The 20,659-nt window shown below is 53.2% G+C and overlaps 1 protein-coding gene across 1 annotated transcript in view; it reads right to left on the reverse strand.

The window, feature by feature from the left end:
- Nucleotides 1–92: 92 nt before the first annotated feature.
- GNAI2 (G protein subunit alpha i2) overlaps nt 93–20,659 on the reverse strand; it is a 196,898-nt gene continuing 176,331 nt past the window's right edge. The window contains exons 6-9 of the mRNA XM_065408104.1: nt 14,172–14,301; nt 12,292–12,445; nt 2,925–3,149; nt 93–1,272 (exon numbers count right to left, since the gene is read on the reverse strand). Of these exons, the coding sequence (XP_065264176.1) occupies nt 2,959–3,149; nt 12,292–12,445; nt 14,172–14,301 (475 nt within the window). The 3' untranslated portion in view covers nt 93–1,272; nt 2,925–2,958. The remainder of the gene's footprint in view (nt 1,273–2,924; nt 3,150–12,291; nt 12,446–14,171; nt 14,302–20,659) is intronic.

The following is a 20,659-nucleotide window of genomic DNA, read 5'->3' on the forward strand; positions in this document are numbered from 1 at the left end:
GCTTTCCATGGGGTTTCCCTCTCCCAACAGGCCCCCAAACTCCCTTTTGCTGGGGATGGAGGCAATCAAAGCAGCACAAACGGGGGGGTTTCTTTCTACATTTTATTATTTCAAACCGTGTGAACAATTTGGTAAAACATCCTGTGATAAAAGCTAGGCTGCGTCCGTCGCTGGCTAAGGGCCCCGAGCAGCTTGTCAGGGCCCGCTTACATACAGCAGTGTTTCCTCAACCGACGCTACAGTTAGAGCTAAGAAACTACATTTAAAACAGAGTTGACAGTAGAGCAACCTCATGAGCAATCCCTGCCCACTGGGGCAGGGGAGGAGAAGGAACGGGAAAGAAGCGGACGTGATCACCACCGCTTAGTCCTTCGCTGGCGTCTTAGCCCTTAGAAATCTAGTTCTGCTGATGGGAAAAGATGTGGCTCGAGGTTCTGGGCCGTGTTCTCCCCATGCTGGGGACCGAGTCCGGCCTGGAGATCTGGAGGGGAGATTTTATTTGAACCCAATTCTAAACACAACTCACATCGGAGCAAACTATGGAACAGATGTAAACGTACTAACACCCCTCAAGGCACAATTTTTTTTTTTTTTTTTTAACTGTAGAAGATTTTGTGAGGACAACTTGACCATTTAGTACTGGACTTTGTTAAATCGTTTTTAATAAAGATCTCATTTAAAAAGCAATGTAAAATATGATTTTCTTTTTTGTTTTTAAAGGAATGTTGATTTTTTTTTCTTGCTGGTCTGTGCAAATCACAGGAGTCTGAGGGACTCGCGGGAGGCCCCCCCTCCCCCAGTGAAAGAGCAACGGTTCGAATGTAAACATTTGGAAAGTGATTTCTTAAGTGAGGACGGTCGGGAGCAATTCCAACCGGAGTTTAAAAAAAAAAAAAAAAATTTAAAAATGTGGGTTTCCCCCACCCCCAAAATAATCTTTTGTTTTGTTTTGAAGCTGCTGCGCTTTAGTTTAACCGGATGAAAATGTCTCAATCTGCAGCCACTGATCTGTGTGACCCATGAGTCCTTGTGGGGGTGGCTGGGGGGAGAAATACCAAGCAGGTTCAGACAGAAACACGGCCTGCAGCAGGCAGTTGGGGGACCCAGATGGGACCTGCCTTCGTGTTATGATCATTAACCAAAGTCTTTTATTAGGAGGAAAAAAACCAAACCAAAACAAAACAAAAAACCAAGAAGCAGAAGTTGTTAAATGGTGCAGTCCTTCCTTCGTCGGCGACAGCCTCTCCTCCGGTACATGCAATTCAAGTAATCCTAGAAGAGAGACGCACCCAGGAGTTATACTGTTGAGACCCGCGGGCGCGCGGCTGTGGCTGATCACCACGTTACCTTCCGGCACCCGAGCTGGTGGGACTCTCCAGGCTTAATGGGAGGGTCTGGAGTATGGAGAGACCAGACTGAGGACAGACACGTGCAAACCAGTGGGGGGCCAAACGCCGACTGGCCCACGGGCAGCACTTCAGCCCTGCTGCAGCCCCCAATGGGACTGCGGGGGAGAGGCAGAGAGACGAGGAAGGGGAGACAAAAGGCAGTTCCTTTGGTGCCCATTTAATGCTATGCCCCCAGGTGGGTCATCAGCCATGGGGATCGAACCAGTGACCTCTGGATCTGAACACCCGCAGCTCCGGCAGCCAAGGCTGCAGCAGGCTCAGCAACGTGTGTGTGTGGCCCCATTGCCACAGGAGGGGCAGGGCCCAGGTTCCACCTGCCTGCCAGGACTATCAGGAACGGCAGTGCCTGGCTCACAGTGCCCTGGACATGCCTTCAAACACAGCCCCCGGGGGAGCACCCTCCCCTCGAGGGGAAACCGGCATCGCCGGGCTGAGGGCAGTGGGACTGTGAGGATGGGGCGGAGACACCGGCTACCAGATCCAGGACGCAGCTTCCCCGAGTCGCTGCTGGAGTCCCTCCCCCAGGGGCTACGGGTGAAACCCAGGCTCCCCAGAGCCCGGCTTCCCTGGCTCGGCCTGTTTGCAGGAAGACGGGCGGCTGAGCAGCGTCCCCCGGCACAGCTGGCTTTGTAAAGCCATGCTGAGCGTGAGCTGCCCCGGGAAAGGGAGCTGGCTGGATCCCGGCTGGAGCCGCCCTTCCCATGGCGTCTCAGGCTGGTTAGAGAACATGGGCACAAGCCACGTGTCCCGGCACCGCTGGGCCCTGTGCCTGGCCTCAGGCACGTCAGTGACGCTGGACGTGGGCGCTGCAAGGGTAAGAGCCCCCTCTCCCCCACTGGCCTCCCCAGGGAGGGCCCAATGCCTGGGCCTGCTGCAACCTGTACCACCTAGAGCTAGTCCTCTGCTCCCCCAACCCCCGGGCCACCCCCGGGCTCCCCACCATAGAGCACCAGGGCAACTGGAGGCGATGGCTGGGGGCCGGGTGGCTTGGATTTCACAACGACTGGGCTCCAATCTGCCCCACATGGGACAGGATCACTACGCGAAGTAAAGAGGCTGCATTCTCCAGGCCCCGCCCCACAGGCCTGCTGGCCCCCCAGCCCCCTCCTCATGGGCCTGCAGTTCCCTTCCCCCAGCAGCAGCCCACAGAGCGAGGTTCTGGGAAACGTCACCCTGGCCTATACTCTGCCTGCCTTGTACATTACTGAGAGGCTCCCCCATGGGCTGATCCATGCAGTGGGGCCGCCCTGCACCACAGCTCAGTAGGGCTGCTTGAGAAGGAGGAAGGGCCCGTTTGCTCATGCACCCAGGGCTGCGGGGCTGACGGGGACGTGGAGAGAGAAGGACCCTGGCTGCACAGCCAGCCCCGGAGCTCCCCAGCCTGGCCTCCTCCAGCCCAGGGATCAGTGCCTCTCCTCCACAGGCCGTCTCTGGGCACCAGCCTTTCCCCCCCGTCCCCCAGGCCTCTATCGCTGAGCCCTCGCTGGACACTGGGGCCTCCCCGGCCAGCCTCACCTTCCCCTGTTCCGCAGCAGGTGCCGTTCCACCGTTAGAAGAGCCCGCAGTCCTTCAGGTTGTTTTTGATGATGACGTCGGTGACGGCGTCGAAGACGAACTGCACGTTCTTGGTGTCGGTGGCGCAGGTGAAATGTGTGTAGATCTCCTTGGTGTCCTTCCGCTTGTTCAGGTCCTCAAACTTGCTCTGGATGTAGCCAGCCGCCTCATCGTACTTATTGGCCCCTGAGGAGGAGGAGGAGGAGGAGATGATGAGCCACCTGCGTACAGGGCACAATGCTAAGAGGAGCCCCCTGAGCGCTGATCCTGGGTTGGTCTCTTCCCCTGGCAGTGCCTCGGTTTCCCCAGGCAGAAAGTGAGATCCTGACCTGGTGTCCGAGATAGGTGTGCCACGGGCACAGTCACACTTTACACCATAGGGATGTTTGCAAGCAGCCTATAGAGGGTTAATAAATGAACAACAGACACTTTAATAAATGGCTATTTGACTGCTAGAGAGTGCATAGGTTGCTTATGACCACGGCTTATAGCCATCCAACACATGCCCCAGTCTTCATTCACTAACCCTTCATTGCCGGCCCTTTCTAGAAAGCGTGACCCCAAAAACTAAGCCTCGCCCATGCGTCTCTCCTGGCCAGTGTAAATGTGGAGCTTCTCAGCCATACACGTGCCCCAGCCTTGGTTGAATCCCGTTAACCTCTTGGCTTCAGGGAGATCTTGAGGCAATGAGTTCCACAGGTTAAATATACACTGGGTGAAAAAGTACCCTCAGCAGTATTCAGCGTGTTGCCTTTCAATGTCCCCAATTGTCCCTGTGAGCAGAACCACGTCACTGAACCATCCATGCGCTTGTGCACCTTGTCAGTCATGTCCCCCCTTACTCATCTCTGACCCCGTCTCTCCACACCTCCTTTCTGGCACTTGTCTCTGAAGTCCCTTTGTCTGCTGTGTACCATGGTAGAAATGGGGTGGAGAGAGCTGGGCCTGGGGTACCAGGAATACTTCCTCCATTAGTCTAAGGGGCACCTCACACTATGCTGTATTTACCTCCCACCCCTGTGCAGAACAGCTGTGCTATTATCCCCAGTGTACAGATGGGCAAACTGAGACACAGATGGGGGACCAGGGAATTGAACCAGAGTCTGCTGAGTCGCAGGTTTGTGCCCTAACCATTGGACCAGTCTCACGTAGTCTCCGACTTGATTAAAATGACCCCAATTTGAGCGGCTCTGTTGACTGCAGTTGTACCCTGGCCTGGGCGCAGAGGGGCCGGAACAACCCACCTCAACAGCGACAAGTAACCGAGAACCCAGCCACACATCCGAGCAGCTCGAGCGACTCCTCCCTGTGGCCACAAGTGTTGCTGAGCTCTGCCCAGCCTGCAGCCCTCACTACTTTACAGTGGGGGCTATTCAGCTCCCTTTCCGTGCTCCCAGGCTTGGGCTGCAAATGTGTCAGTGGAGCAACAGACAAGGTGGGTGAGAATCTCTTTTACTGGCCCAACCTCTGTTGGTGGAAGAGACCTGCTTTCGAGCCCCAAAGCCAGAGCTGAACCCTGAGGGGCTGAGGTCACAGCCCAAGCTGGTGTGCTGCTTGCCCAAATGTCCCCCACCCTGAGACTAATGCCCATGCAGGCCAATCCACGCAGAGAACCCAGCTCCACCCCACGGGATGGCTCCTGATCTCCCTGAGCTGCATGGGCAGAGGAGGGGACAGGCAGTGGGTTTTAGGGCCAGCCAGCAGGGCAGGCTATCACTCTGTAAAAAGCGATGGCAGAGGGGTACCACGTAGGGCCCAAAGCGTGCAGTGCTCACTGGAGCAGCCCTGCCCCCTTGACCCCGCCCTCTGGCATCTCTGGTGAGCAGATGCTGGCCAGACATTGGGGTGGTGCCCCCCTCGCAGGGGGAAATGGGGGGGAGGAGGATCGGAAAGACGGAGTTGTGCCTCTCACAATAACGTGCCCACAACATGGCAGCTGCATCCAGGATTCAGCTCCCAGCATGCACAGCTGGGGACAGGGGTGTTCCCTCTGCCCCATAGACCCTTCGTCCATGCCCCCACGCATCGCTTGGGGGTTTTCCCCATTCAGACCCCACCCCCCCACCCCTCCTTGGAAGGGGCTCGTTAACAGGAGGGCTCCCTCCACTCCTGTGTTAATGCCAACCACGCTGAGGGGAGGGGGACGCCCCAGAGAACTCTCCCAGTTGGGCTCCGGGCGCGGACGCTGGCTAGTGGCCGGTGAAGTTCAGAGCCAGGCCACGAGTCCCACGCAAAGGAGATGCTTCCACTGGCTCCAAAAGCCACCCAATCACTAGGGAATTTGAATGCAACTGAACCAATCACACCTGTTCTGCATCAAGACTAGTCCGGGGCATGGAGGGGGCTGAACAACGGGCGCCTCCAGTAATTGCTGATCTGAGGAGACTCCCAGCCGTAGCACCACTGAGATGCTGTTGCACCCACGGCTCGTTTCTCACCCCACACGCTGCCACAGTTGCTTACAACACAGCTTTAATCCCCAGCCTCCAGTGAGCAGCTCCCTCTGCTGGAGGAGGCAGATTTCACATACATGGGACAGTGCGAGTCAGCCCTTCGTCCTGGCTGGGCCACAGCCCCAGCGCCGCCAGCTCTCACGAGGAGTCGTGCCATTGTACGAGATCGCAGCTTCCTTAAAAAAAGTGTCTTGCCCTCCCAGCTGCAGAGAAAAGCTTGACAAGCGTGACCTGAGTGAGCCTGACGGCTCAGACATCAGAATCAAAACTTAACAGCTGTTGGGTTTTAAATGCTCAGGAGTTTTAAGCCCCACTCGTGATTTCTGGGGGTCGGACCTGATGTTTGAATCTTTGGGTCGGTGATGCTGTGCCCCGGGATCTCGCTCCACGACAATGCAGTGAGCGCCGTGGATGAGGGAACGTGGAGAAGGACGGCATCTGACATGGAGAACCTTCCCCACCCACCCTGGAGGACTGACTGGGTCTGTTGAGCCACCTGCAGAACTGGGCCTGTTTGTCATACACATTTGGTGGGCCCCTCTGCACCAGGGCTCCGAGTCGGACGCATTTCAGCGCAGGTGTCCACCCATTTACAAGTGACAAACCCATGTGATCAGCTTCGCCTAGAACACACTGGCTAGGATACACACACTGCAACACATACACCCCACAGGGCTGGGTGCGTTATTGGCCCCTCTGCCTAACCCCCAGAGGATGGCACCTGGTACAGGCCCACCTGGGGACTCAGCCATTTAGCTCAAGCTGTAGCAGCTCCTGCTCTTAGCTCTGAAGTGCCCAGTTCTATCCCTGGTGTGTAGGCCAAGATGGTGGCTCATTGACAAACCTCTGGACACCCCCAAATTCTCTTCTGGGGGCTCTCCAGTGATATGGGATAAAGGATGTCGGCAGTCCACAATAACAGCGCATGGAAGCGCTGCATGGAGACAATGTGTTGGCAGCTGCCCTCAGGGAAAGTATTATCCATGTCTGTGGTTGGAGAATCAGAGAAATGTCGGGTTGGAAGGGCCCTTGAGAGGCCATCAATTCCAGCCCCTTGCGCTAAGGCAGGACCAAGTCACCCTAAACCAGCCCTGACAGGGGTTTGTGCAACCCAGTCTTAAAAGCCCCCAATGACGGGGATCCCACAACCCCCCTTGTAGGCCTATTCCAGAGCTTCACTCCCCTGAGAGTTAGAAAGTGTTTGCTAATATCTAACCTCTATCTCCCTTGCTGCCGATTACGCCCATTGCTACTTGTCCTCCCTTCAGTGGAGGTGGAGAACAATTGATCCCCATCCTCTTTAGAACAGCCCTTCACAGATTTGAACACTGGTATCAGGCCCTCCCCCACCTCAGTCGTCTTTGCTCAAGACCAAACATGCCCAGGTTTTTGACCTGTCCCCAACAGTCAGGTTTTCTAAACCTTTGATCATTCTGGACTCTCTCCAATTTGTCCACATCACCCCTAAAGTGTGCTGCCCAGAACTGCACACTGCTCCCACTAAGGCCTCTCCAGATCCCAGGCTGTCACCCCAAAGCACCCTACCAAGCCAGCCTAGCCCGCTGCCAGGAGACGTTGCTAATCCATTTGACTGGGTCTTATACCACCCATAGCACTGTAAACAGAGACTGAAGAGGGGGAGAGAGGGAGCAGCATGGCTTGAAAGATGACCACTTGTGCCTGACTACTGGTGACTCCAGCTGGCACTGGCCCGGGCGATGCCATGGTAGAGCCTGCCGAATGCACCCTACTTTGAGAATCCCTGCCCAGTTTGCACTCCCTGCTTCCTCAGGGCACCGCACAGGAAGGTGGGACTCACAAGTAGCAGACTGAGGTGGCAGCTTAGATTGGTGGCCAATTGGGGGAAATGCCCAGTATTGGCTAAGGACTGGCAGGCCAGGTGCACGGCTGGGGGAGAAGACCGGAGCGTGCTACCCCCAGCAAGGCACAGCAGTGCATTGGGCCCGCCCATGGTGCTTGTTTGTAATAGGGGCACTGGCTGCGTCAACTCTTCTATATTCCCCAGAAGCTCCATCGAGGTAACCTGCGACCTGAAAGGCAACAGTGACTGGACTAACTCCCACATCCGATCACTTTCTGCGGGGCTGGCAGAGCTGCGTCAGAGCACACAAAATGACTGGAAAACTGGCCATTCCAAAGTTACCTTGGGCTGGGACTGAGAACCGCGGTGCTGCAAAAGGGACGCGGACATGCACATGGTGTTAAAATCCAACATATTTTCCCCTTGATCACATGATTTCCCTTCCCCCATGTACCGATTTTTCAGAAAGCCCCAGAGCTTGACGTTTACAGCTATTATCCTCCTGAACATCACTTCTCTGTCAGATCGACGCACTGCTGGGCTGTTCCAGGCGGGATGGGGTACCAGGCCCTATGCCCTGATTGTTCACACAGCATCACTTGAGAGGAGTAGGTTCCACAGGCCCCAGTTTGTTATTGTAGGGTTGCTACAGCCCAGCAGGCTGCTCCAACCCTGGCTGCAGAGCGTGCCCATGCTGGCTTGCTATGGCAGGATTGCTGCTGGGTTTGAGAGGAGCTGCATGGCAGTGGGTTTGTTATGGTGGCGTGGGGCAGAGGAAGGGGTTGTTGTAGGGTTGCCAGGGACAGCTTCAGCTAGTTTGGGTTTTTTCAAGAAAAGGCAGGTGGAATTTTAGGCCCGCCCAGCTCACAAGCGGAGAGAGGGGAGGCTGGGCCAGAGCTTAGAGCACCAGCCTAGAACGGGGAGACCTGGTTCAATCCCCTCCTCTCCCACAGACTCGGGGTGCAACCTTGATCCTGCCACTCACCACTCAGGGCCTCGCCTGTGCAACGGGGTGACAGCCCTGCCCTGCCACCTGGGGCATGTGAGGATCACAGTGAAGATGGTGAGGTGCCCAGATACTACAGATAGGCAAGTGCCTACGGAAAAGTCAACACTGCGAAAAAAGATGGGTTCTTAACTTGAGTTACGGTCCATCCACTCAGGTCAGGATCCATCCACCCTGCAGTGGGGAGAGAGCCTCTGATCCCTGGGAGACAGACTCACACTAACAGGGAATGAGCCTGCCTCCCCAGGCTGGGAGGTGCGCTCACAGCTGCAGTGTAGACAGACCCCTAGGACAGGCAGACAGCATCTCTTCTAGGTCAAAGCTACTTACCCCCCAGCCAGGCCTGGGCACCTGGCACATGGCAGGTGGGGTGGAGACCCAGACAGCCCCATACGGAGCCTGAACACTGCGTTCTCCCCACAGCTAGAGCAGCTCCGAAGGCTGGAACTGGCCGGTCACAGGTATTTCACCCTCTACCCCAGAAGGAAGCAGATTTGTCCACTGGTTCCCTTCTGTATGGAGGGCAGTCACAATGCGCACAGCTGCCAGTAACCCCAGGAGAGAGAAGCTCAGCTGCCATGCAGTTAAACCCCAGTTCAACGTGCCGCTGCCCTGTACAGACCCCCCACTGCTGGAGAATCCACTGAGCCCAGCACGGGAGCCTCGCTAGAAAGAGCCAGACACAAGCTACTGGCCTGGTAGCTTATCAGCAGGGACTGAGCAGGTCTGTAGCTTGCTGTTTCCTGTCCTCCTGACCTAGCGTGCCTCTGGCACTTCCTCTGTACAGAACAAGCGTCACGGGGAGACACTCTCCGGTTTTCAGTCTCACAGCGAGGGCCCAATGAGGATTTGCCACTGCTGCCAGGAGGTGCTGATAAAACAACGCAGACTAAATGGAGCCTGCATGCTGCTGTGCTCCCCACCTTCTCTTCCCTGCCTCTCTGGGGCCCTGGTTGCCCTGGAATCAAACCCCGTTTCAAGGGCTCGCAGGGATTAGAGACCAGGGAAAACAGGAGTACTTGTGGCACCTTTGAGACTAACAAATTTGTTTGAGCATAAGCTTTCGTGGGCTAGAACCCACTTCATCGGATGCATAGAATGGATTAAGTGGGCTGTAGCGCACGAAAGCTTATGCTCTAATAAATTTGTTAGTCTCTAAGGTGCCACAAGTACTCCTGTTCTTTTTGCGGATACAGACTAACACGCTGCTACTCTGAAACCTGACCAGGGAGAGTTAACTGGTTTCTAAATGACAGTCTGTGTTTGTACAGTGCCTGGCACAGTGTGGTCCTGTCTGGCACAGAGGTCCCAGGTGCTACCAGCTGCCCTCCAATGGACAGAATGAGACATGCTCCCAGAGCTAAACCCAACATGGGGCTGTAGAGCAGAAAGCGACTCTCCTGTAGCTGGAGAGGTCGAGGCCACTCAAGGAGGATCCCAAGTGCTATGCTGCTATGCCAGGGACTGAACCAGAAGCTGCTATAGCTTGAGCTAAAGAGTCAGGCTCCGTAGCTGTGGCTGGAACAGACTCACCCTCTGTGGGCTGGGCAGAGCGGGACGTGGGACATGGCCAGCGGGTTGTACTCTGAGCTCACAGGGGCCCTAGAGGGCAGCACAGTGACCGTCACTCCCCGTTGGGCCCAGGTTTGCTACAATTTACATGGATTTTCAAACCCGCCTCTCCCCCGTCACGGACGCTGCCACTGGACAGGAGTGGTATGCGATAGGCAGGCACCCCAGTTTGACAAGGCAGAGCCACTATGCGGAAGAGGCCAGCTGGTCTTCACCTCGGGAGCCCCAGCTCCCCCCCCCAGGGCTGGGAGAGGGCAGCTCCCACTGGAACGCCAGGGAAGCCGGGACTCCAAGGTGCAAGTAAGGGACTGGCTCTGCGCATCAAGCGCTGGGGCTCAAACAACTCCCCTATCGTCTGAAGTACCTTGGGGCCAGTGTTCAATTAACACAACCACCTCGAATAGGTTGGGTCTCAATGAGCCCAGACAGGGCGTCTCCTAGAGTAACTTTGGCAGGCCTGGCTTGGCCTGCATGCTCCCAGCCTGACGGCACAGAACAGGGCAGCTCCAGCATCCCCTCTGACAATGGGGTTTGCCTTGAAGTTTGCAGTGACTTCATCCTGCCCCTGAACCGAATCCTCCCTGAGCCCCAGGTGTCATGACCGCCTGGGCTGTGATGCAGGAGGAGCTGTGCTAACACTGGCCTGGCTGGAAGCAGCTCACAGGGCCATTCCAGGGTACCTGGAGGAAGCAAGAGCTGAGCAGAGATCTCCCCAGCACCTCAGGCCTGCTCTAGCACACAGCTTCATGATCAGATAAGCCCTCGGCATCTTGTGCATGGAACCTGCGTCGCTCCTGCTGGTGCTAAGCTCCCAGACGGCAGCAGCCAACTCCAGGGCCTGACTCAACTCACCTGTGCCAAGGAGATGCTACTTCCTGCCATGTACAACCACAGGGTCTGGATGGGCTTTATACCCAACCCTGCCCCACAGCTAAACACAGCAGACAGCCACCCTAACTCAGGTAAGACCCCCCCTCCAGGGGACTCACCCTCCAGTCAACATCTCAACAGAGCTGCCCTCTCTTACATCCCTTCTCACATCAGCAGGAGCAGCGACAGAGCTGGATTTTCCCACTGTCTGTCCCATTCACTGTCTGACCTGCCTCCCAAAGGCAGCCCCACCGTCAGTCACAGGCCTTTCCTGGTTTAGTTGCGGCTGCCCAGACCTTTGGGTTCAGTTTGTGACGGGTTGGATCACAGAAACCCCCTTGGGAGCTGCCACCCAATGTGCAAAGACTACCCCTGCTTCTGTTTTCCCTGCCAGCTCAGGATTCCAGCACCCTGTCTTGCTGAGCCAGACACTTCAGTCTGCTCTAACAAAGACTCAGGGTCTGGATCGCTTGTCCCAAAGCTGCAAGTTTACCTGAAAACCAGCTCACAGGCACAATTCTTTCCCCTGGTACAGCTTTTGTTCCAGCTTAGGTGTTATCTAGGGGATTCTCCATGATGGCTCCTCTCCCTCTCTGTTCTCTTCCACCCCTTTATATATCTTTTGCATAAGGCGGGAACCCTTTGTCTCTCTGGGTTTCCACCCCCCTCACTGGAAAAGCACCAGGTTAAAGATGGATTCCAGTTCAGGTGACATGATCACGTCACTGCAAGACTTCATTACTCACTTGCCAGCACACATATACAGGAAGACTCACAGGTAAACAGCCATCTCCAGACAATGGGAGTCATCAAGATTCCAAACCATCATTAATGGCCCACACTTTACATAATTACAATAGGCCCTCAGAGTTACATTTTATATTTCTAGTTTTAGATACAAGAGTGGTACATTTCTACAAATAGGATGATCACACTCAGTAGATTATAAGCTTTGTAATGATACCTTACAAGAGACCTTTTGCATGAAGCATATCCCAGTTACATTATACTCACTTATATTTTTATAAAACCATATAGACTGCACAACGTCACACAGTTCCTCTGGCACCGCCAGGAGCCTCTCAGCTCTTCAGAGCCTTGTGTATCTTGCATGAGACCTATTGCATCTGATCTACTAGCTGAGCCTTTATACCATGCTCATCTCTGTACCGTCCACATGCTCATTTCACGCATTCCTAAACAGATGCCTCTCGTGAGGTCTGCAACGGCACCCAATCGCTCCTGACGACACAGGACCTCCCATTTGTAGTCACCTCCTCCCAGCCACAACCCGTACTAACAGGCAGGGATCTCAGCGCAACAGGCCTAGTAAGATCTATGTATAAACAAGATAATCCAACCCTTGGCATTTTCGTTTCTACCTCCTGCCCGTAGCCTGTGAGTGCTGCCTAAAATACCAGGGTATGGCCAATGATCTTGAAATGCGGAAGGTCTGGGATGGAAATTCTAGGAGCTACAAGTTTATTCTCCACCCAAAGCAGGTGCTGAGCTACAGACCACATCCTGGAGCCATGCTGAAGTGGCTGATTCGCCGCCCGCTGGGAGCCAGGATGGGTTTCACCCTGGCGAGAAGCAGCACGTTACCTGTGTACTCCGGGAAGCAGATGGTCAGGGGGCTGTGTATGATCTTCTCCTCAAAGAGGTCCTTCTTATTCAGGAAGAGGATGATGGACGTGTCTGTGAACCACTTGTTGTTACAGATGCTGTCAAACAGCTTCATGCTCTCGTGCATCCGGTTCTGGCAAGACAACCAACCATAGGCACTCAGTGAGCCAGACGGAACCCGGACAGAGCAAGAACTGGGTTAGGAGCCAGGGAAATGGCAGGGGGAAGGGCTGCCTAATGGTTAGGGCATGAGACGAATTCAAAAGACCCAGGTTCAATTCCTATGTCCCCCAAAACTCCGTGTGACTTTGTGCAAGTCACTTTGACCCAGATCCTCAGAGATGTTTAGGGGTCTCACTGCCACTGGAATCAAATTCCTTTATGCCATAGCCAAGTTCAGTTGAAATCAATGGAAGTTTGGTGCCTAAATACCTTTGAGTATTGGGCCTCAGTTTCCCATCTGTACAATGGGGATAATACTACTCCCCTGCTCATGGGTGAGTGATGGGGCCATACAAGGACATCAGACAGACTAGCATGAGTTGGGGAAGGTCTCAGGATCCAGCACAGCCAGAACCTCTGCCTTTTATACAGAGGAGATCACTGGATTTTGGGGCACCGTGTCTCAACTCTGGAGAAGTTTGGGCACCAACAGCCTCATGCACTTCCGCTGTTTCCTGGATGGAACTGACTTCAACCATTCCCACTGGAGTCTAGCTAGATGGGGGTGCTCATGTCTCCTATGTTTAGGGGCCTCGGCATCCAGGTTAACTCAGTTCTAAGAGAATTCTGAGAAGCTTTAAATGTTTTTAACCCATAAATCTTATTGCAGAGCAGTTTTCAGAGTAGAAAGCATGTGGGGGATGGTCACGGTCAGCTGGAATTCCTAGAAGCCACATGAAAGCATCAGACGGCTAGTTTATGACATGTGCACACAGGTTTAATCATCAACATCATGTGGAGCCACAGAAAGAGGAAGAAAGGAAAGAGATAAATGTGCTGGGGCATTGGAATGAAAAGGGAGGACGGTTTGGCTGTTAAGCTATTGTCATAGCCCAGCCTGGCACAGCAATACTGCATGCACTGCTGGTGCCAAATTGCCAACCTTACAGAGCACTGAGACAACACCCTTCCCAAAATGCCAGCCTTGTCGCTGTGGAGTACCGGAATTTGGGGAGAGAGATGATGTTAACCAAGTTACGCTCAACACGCCCGCAGGACCCAATGCGTCGCTGTGATCACTGAAGAGCTCGTGGAATTGTGGAATAAACCATGGCTAGAAGGCAGAATTGTTTAGCAGTGAGTAATGAGCCACTGGAGCAATTTACCGGGGCTGTGGTGGAGTCTCCATCTCTGGAATTTGTCAGTCAAAACTGGCTGCTCTTGGGATTGTTTGGGGGCAGGTCTTTGGCCTGGTTATCCAGCTTAGATTAGACGTACCCAATGGTCCCTTCTGGTTTTGGCAGGATCAGATGAGGCAAACCCACAGCTTTCTACTGCCCCAGACAAGGGCTAATGAGTCTGCTGAGATGCCCAGTTCCTGCACCCATCTAACCTACAGACACCCCTCGTTTCTGTCCCCTGCGTAAGAGAGGTGGTGCAATGGTAGCCAGTGAGCGTGGGGGCAGGTGGGGATAGAAGGCACCCGGCAGGAGGAAGGAGATTGGAGTGCTGGGGAGAGGGGAGGGGGGACACGGGGGAAAGGCCTGGAGCCTCCCGCAGCAAACCCCCTCCCCGGTGAACATGCACAGATCCGGGGGATTGAGCCGGAGACACTCAGCCCATGGTCCCTCATGCTTGTGCATTTCAGACTAGCTCCGAGCGATGCAGGGCCGGATTAGCCCCTCTCCCATCCTTACCATCTCCTCGTCCTCAGCCAGAACCAGGTCGTAGGCGCTGAGAGCCACGCAGAAGATAATGGCCGTCACGCCCTCGAAGCAATGGATCCACTTCTTCCTCTCTGACCTTTGGCCGCCCACGTCAAACATCCTGCAAGCAAACAGCCAGCGTCACGGCAGCAGGGGAGCTCCCGTGCCGTCCCCACTGCTGAGCCTCAGCCTGATCAACGACTCCCAAGTCCAGAGAGGGAGAGCTGGCTAGGGCTGAGACTGGGAGCCACTCATCCCTGCTACCGACTGGCTGGGACACCCTGGCAGGTCTCGTCACCTCCACGGGCCGCAGTTTCCCCAGCTGTAAGACCAACCTCCCAGAGCTGAGAGGCTCAATTAGTTAATTAGGCCCAGATTTTCAAAGGATGCTCGGCAGCTGTGATAAATGAAGGGGGGGAGGGGGTAGCTCCCTTTTATGGACACCCAGCCAGCCAGTTAGCTATAAAATCCCTCTTGGTAGCTGTTCTCTACTTGCTTTACCTGTAAAGGGTTAAAACGTCTGACTGCATGCATAGGTAAAAGGAAGTGAGAGCACACCTGGCCAAAAGAGCCAATGGGAAGGCTAGAACTTTTTAAAATTGAAACAAGACTCCCCTTTTGTCTGTCTGTGGTTGTTCTTCCAGAAAGGGGACACAAAGCAGCAATGCGGTAAGAAGTTTAAGCTAGGTATCAAATCATACCTAGAATCTACTCATTTGAAACCCCAGATATGTAAGTAGATCAGGAAATGTCTAGGAAGACGCAATTAGGTTTATCTCTTATTTCTTTATGGCTTGTAGACTCCTCTGTGCTAACCCCAAATGCTTTTGTTTTGTTTGTAACCTTTAAGCTGGACCTCAAGGAAGTTATTTTGATGCTTAATTATTATAAGTGGTTCTTTTTAAAATCTAGCAATAGTCTAAGTTTTTAGATGTATTTTCTTTCTTTTGTTTTTAATAAAATTTACCTTTTTTAAGAACAAGATTGGATTTGTGTGTCCTAAGAGGTTTGTGCACATTGCTTAATTAGCTGGTGGCAACAGCTGATTTTCTTTGTTTTCTTTCTCAGCTCTTCCCCAGAGGAGGGATGAAAGGGCTTGAGGTTACCCCACAGGAAGGAATTCTCAAGTGCGCCTTCCTGAGTTCTCAAAGGGTTTTTTTTTTTTTGCACTTGGGTGGTGGCATCATCTACCCATCCAAGGTCAGAGAAAAGCTGTAACCCTGGGAGTTTAATACCAGCCTGGAGTGGCCAATATTAATTTTTAGACTCCTTGCAGGCCCTCACCTTCTGCACTCAAAGTGCCAGAGTGGAGAATCAGCCTTGACAGCAGTTAAACACCTCTGAGGACCTGAGCCTAGGAGTCTGCAGGCTGCCTGGGGATGCTCAGGAGGGCAGAGTAAATCATTCTTGTTGAGAATCATTTGCTCACGTTACTTAGAAACCCCTTTGCCATCTGGGAAGGATTAAGTGGTGCTGGCACCAGCTCAGATGACTAGCTGCTGTTCTCTTGGCCAGGCCAATGTGCCCCTCCCTCTGCTAAGTCAGCAAACTCCTGCCTCAGCTCCTGGGCACAGCAGCGTCACAGCAGCAAGTCGGACATGAGAATTTTAGCTGCATTTTGGCCCTTACCACACTGCAACGTCTAACCAAGTCTGTAGCCAGCTGGTGATCTGAATGGCTCTAAAGTTGGGGTTTGAGTCCTGTGCCCTCCCAGAATTCCCCCGCAAAGGACAAGTTCTCCCGCAACTGACAACTGACTGGGGGGAAAATCCCAGAGCGTCTCAGCACAAAGAATCATGGGATGTGCCCTCAGCACACATGGGTGAGTGCAGAGACAGTGAGGATGCTAACACGGATAGGGCTCTGCAGTGGGGACGCTCACACTCAGGCTAGGCTAACCCGGGTGCTCACACCCAGGTGCCAATCACCCAGGCTGGCTGTGTGGTGTAGACATAGGATTCTAACACTGGATAGTTAACTTGGGGATAAAAATGCACCTCCACTAGGGGAAAAAAAGTGTGTTTTTAACACGTTAGCGAACTTGTTAAAATCCCAGTGAAGACAAGTTAGCAGGTCTACTTGGCTAAATCCTAGGCTGCTCCAGTCTTTATCTCAACCTGCTAATTCATGTGAAAATGACCAACTGCCTTGCCTTCACTGCAGCTTTACCTCATGTCAGCTAACCTGAGTTAAGAACAAACCTTTTTTCCCTGGAGAAGACAAGGTCACACAGACAAGCCATTTAAACAGCCTCCTCCCTTCCTGGGAAGTGTAAACTTCCCTTTTCCCTTCCAGCATCCATGCCTCATGGGAGGTATTACTGCAGCCTGCAGGCGAGCAGGGAGTGTGCTGTGGCAAGCAAGGATGGATCTCTGGGAAGATGCTGTCAACAAGCGCTGGGAAGCAGAGGCTGAGGCCTCAGTAGCCTTGCACACATTCCGACAACTATCCTAGCAGTGCAAAGGAAATGCATGGCTCAAGAGCGAATTACACTGGTCACATGTAGCGCTGCTGAGCTAAATAGGATAAGAACGCTGTGTTACAGTACAACGTGCGAGGACCAATGGGGTTAGCACCTTGCTGGTTTAGAGTGAGTGCTCTGAACGTTAACTTGCCAGGCATACGCGGGCGTCAGTGGAGACTGGGCAGGAGATCGGGAGCTGGCAGCTCTGGAGTTTTATTCCTGGCTCTGCTGCTGGGTGGCGCTGGGGTAGTCACCTCGGCTTTCTGTGCCTCGGTTTCCACATGTGTGAAACAGGGATGATCAGACTCACTCACATGACTGGGGTGTGGGATGGCTTCCGTAGTTAAGGTGCAGAAAGCATTAAGACTGCCAAGTGGTGCACGTTGTCAGATAACGACAGTACTGCTTCCTGTGCGTGCAGCAGGCACCTGCTCACATTACACTCAGGAACTCTGGGGATGTTAGGCCTGGACGACACACCGAGTGTAACTAACGGTGTGATTTGAAACCAAATCAGTTTCAGTTTGTAATTGACTCGGGCTGTGTGTACACTTAAACTGCAAGAGTGGTGTAGCTGAAGCGCTTCCAGTAGCCACTCACTGCGGTGATGTGAGGGGCTCTCCTACCACCGGAGTTAACCACTTCCCTAAGAGGCCACGACTAGGGAGATGGACGAATTCTTCCTAGTGCTGTTACACCGAGGGGTAGGTCAGCTTAACTACATCTTGCAGGGGTGTGGATTTTTTGCATCACTGAACAATGTGTAGACCTGGCCTTAAACTTAACTAATTTAAGAGTGTCCACACTACAGGGGTTGCACAGATTTCGCTAAATCAGTGCACAGGCTGTGTGTAGAAAAGGATTAAATCATGCCACATTGGGATTAGATCAGTGCCCTGGATTCAGCTGCACTGGTCCGAGCCCCTAATGGATACAGATCAGTTTGGTTATAACAGTGCATCTTTCGGAGACAGATCAGCCATGCATCTACCTGCTCTCTAGTCACCTGCTGAGCCTCCTCAAAACAAAAAACAGGCTAGAGAAGACCTGCATTTCTGATGTAGGAAACAAGCAAAAACACTTATTAAAAACCCTTTCAGGCCTTTTTCATACATCATTAAAGCACACTCTGTGATGAAGTTGGGGATCTTTAGTTTTTTACATGCATAGTGTGTACGCTCCTCAGTTTCCCTGTGTGCTGCATGTTTAACAAGGTGGTGGGAGAGAGTTTGTTGTTGCAGAGGATCACGTGTGACCTCACCTAGCAGCCGGGACCCCCGGACAATGGCCTGGAGATGGGGAACCCTAACAACTGGTGACCTGGTGACTAAGAGGCCCACCCCAGCTTGGCAGTCAGCCGGTTCTGGCCAGTTGGAGAACAAAGGGCTGAGGAGAGAGGACCCTGGTGACCTGACCAACCATTTCCAGCCAGAGGGGAACAAAGGACGGAAGAGAGAGGGCCCCAGTGACCTGTTTACCTGGGACGGAAGACAAAGGACAGGGGAGGAGCTGTTGGGGCTGGATGCCCAGCTGGAAAGCTCAGGGTCTCTGGACTGGGGAGAGAGACCAGGCAGAGCCCACCTGGATGCAGAGGAGACTTAGATGTACTGTGGTGAGGGAGGCCAGGCCTGAGGGCCCTGAGAGTTTCCTATGCTGTGTTCAGATGCTCAATAAATCCTCCTGTTTTACGCTGGCTGAGAGTCACTCTGGTCTAGAGAACAGGGTTGCATTATTCCCTCTGGGAGTAGAGGCCCTGGGGGTCCAGAGTGAGTGGCCTCCCTGAGAGGCCTACGACGAAAGACAGGTGTGCTAAGGCTCAGAGAGGTGCGGTTCCAGGAGGTGGAGGGGCTTAACCCCCGAGAGAGAGTGGACCCCAAGAAGGGCTGTCACACTGAAGGACCCCCCAGGGACCATACGGGGTCAAGAGTGGGCATGACCTGTGAGTCTGTAACATACTCACAAAAGGGCCAAAGTTCAATTTATCCCCTGAGCAAAACGCCTTTCACTTTCAATGGACAATGATCCGTTTTAGAAACCCAGCCTTTATATGAAGATCTCTTTCTCTCTCTCTCTCTCCAGGATAATGCAATGATTGCCAAGGAGAGGAATCTTTGCTATGGAACAGATGTAAGGAGAAGTAAATCTATCTAGGTTATTATATCTAAATAGCTTAGCTTCTCCCATGTTTCTAAGCTCCTCCCACAGTTGAAAAGAGAGACACCAATCATCTGATGGTGATGGCAGTTTCACACTGTAGCTGCAGCAGCTGCAATCCTGAGTGCTCTGTGGCTTTGCTCTTCAGCAAACATTTGCTCATTTCACTTGTTAATTACCTTAGCTTAAAACGAGGTGGGTGATGTAACAACTTTTATTGGACTAACTTCTGCTGGTAAAAGAGACAAGCTTTTGAGCTACACAGAGATAGAAGATGGGGGGGGGGGGCGCTGTGATTTGTGGAGTTGATATTTATGATATGTACAATATTTCCAGTGTTGCTGTTAGTGGTCCTAGGTGCTGAGAGAGGCACTTACGTGGGCATTGCCCACCTTAGATCCTCTTCAGAGGACTAAGTATGCTGTAGTCCAGTGGTTCTCAACCTATTTATCATTGTGGCCCCCACAAACCCCTATGCCCAGCATCCTCCGCCCAGAGACTCCTCCACAGAGTGGGTCCAGGAGCGGAGAGCCGAGTGCAGGGCAGGGGGCAGAAACCCTGACCCCGCATCCTGCAGTACATGGCTGGGCGGCAGCCCGCAGCTGGCAGTAGCTGCCTGCCCGGACCCCACTGCATGGAGCTTGCGACAGCCCATGGCCTTTAGCACACAGCTGAGCTGGGCCACAGCTGTATGCTAATGTGGTCGTATGCAGCCTGCGGGCCACAGGTTGAGAACCACGGCTGTAGTCTTTCCGGCTAGGATGAGGAGTAGCCGAGAAGTCCTAGTCTATATTCCACGGACTCCATGAGCCACCTTTGACTGCTAGGCTCCCTCTGCAGCGAGTCTTAGGCCCAGTCTCTTTTGGCGTGCACAGCTGGCTCTCTCTCCTTGCTCACAGACCCTCCAGAGCAATAAAGCACGAGGACTGGCAAAACCCACAGAACTGCATTCCAACTTCCCCTGCAAACCGTTCGCTACTGAAATCCTCTGGAGATGTGTTTTTCTTTGCTTGGCGACTGATCAGCATTTCACTTCATCGTTTCAGCCACACAGATAACAGGACTGGAACTCTGTCTAGTCTCCCCACAGCTCCTGCTGGAATGAATGTCCTAAAGCAGGGACGTGTCAGCTCTCTCTGAACCACCACGTACACCAAAGGAACAAGCACCCTCTCCCTAAATCCTTGTCTTCACTACAGAGGAGGGTTTTTAACATGTGGTAACTAAAACCTGCCAACACCCACATGTAAATAAGGCAATCTGAACCTGTTAGCAGGTCAGGGTAAACACTGGGGGAGTGCATGGGGAGCGCATGGTTCACCTCGACCCATTAACGCACGTGAGAACCACAAAGTGCCTGGTACACACTAGGATGTTACCACATGTTGGCTGCCACATGGATTAAAAAAACAAACCAGATCCTCCTCTCTTCCAAGTGTGGACTCCCCTCAGGGTGTGTGGGTACACTATGCCCACCCACCCCCCACTAACACTCAGTGCTGCTGGCCGAAGGAACTGGCCCTGGCTCCGTGAGGTGGGGCTCTGGAGCTCTACTCCTTATAATCTCCAGTAACTTACCTGGAGTTCAGTACAGCATTTGATACAGGTCCACCAGGGAAATTATCAGTTACATTGGAGAAGATGGTGACAGGTCATTACAAAACCTCATTTCCCCAGACTAATTTCCCCCTACTGTTACTCACACCTTCTTGTCAACTGTTTGAAATGGGCCACCCTCATTACCACTTCAAAAGTGATTTTTTCCTCCCTTGGTATTCTACTGTTAATTGAATTGTCTCATTAGACTGACCCCCCACCTGGTAAGGCAACTCCCATCTTTTCATGTACTATGTATAAATAT

This window comes from Emys orbicularis, chromosome 7 (genome assembly GCF_028017835.1).
Source record: "Emys orbicularis isolate rEmyOrb1 chromosome 7, rEmyOrb1.hap1, whole genome shotgun sequence".
NCBI classification, from domain to species: Eukaryota; Metazoa; Chordata; order Testudines; family Emydidae; genus Emys; species Emys orbicularis.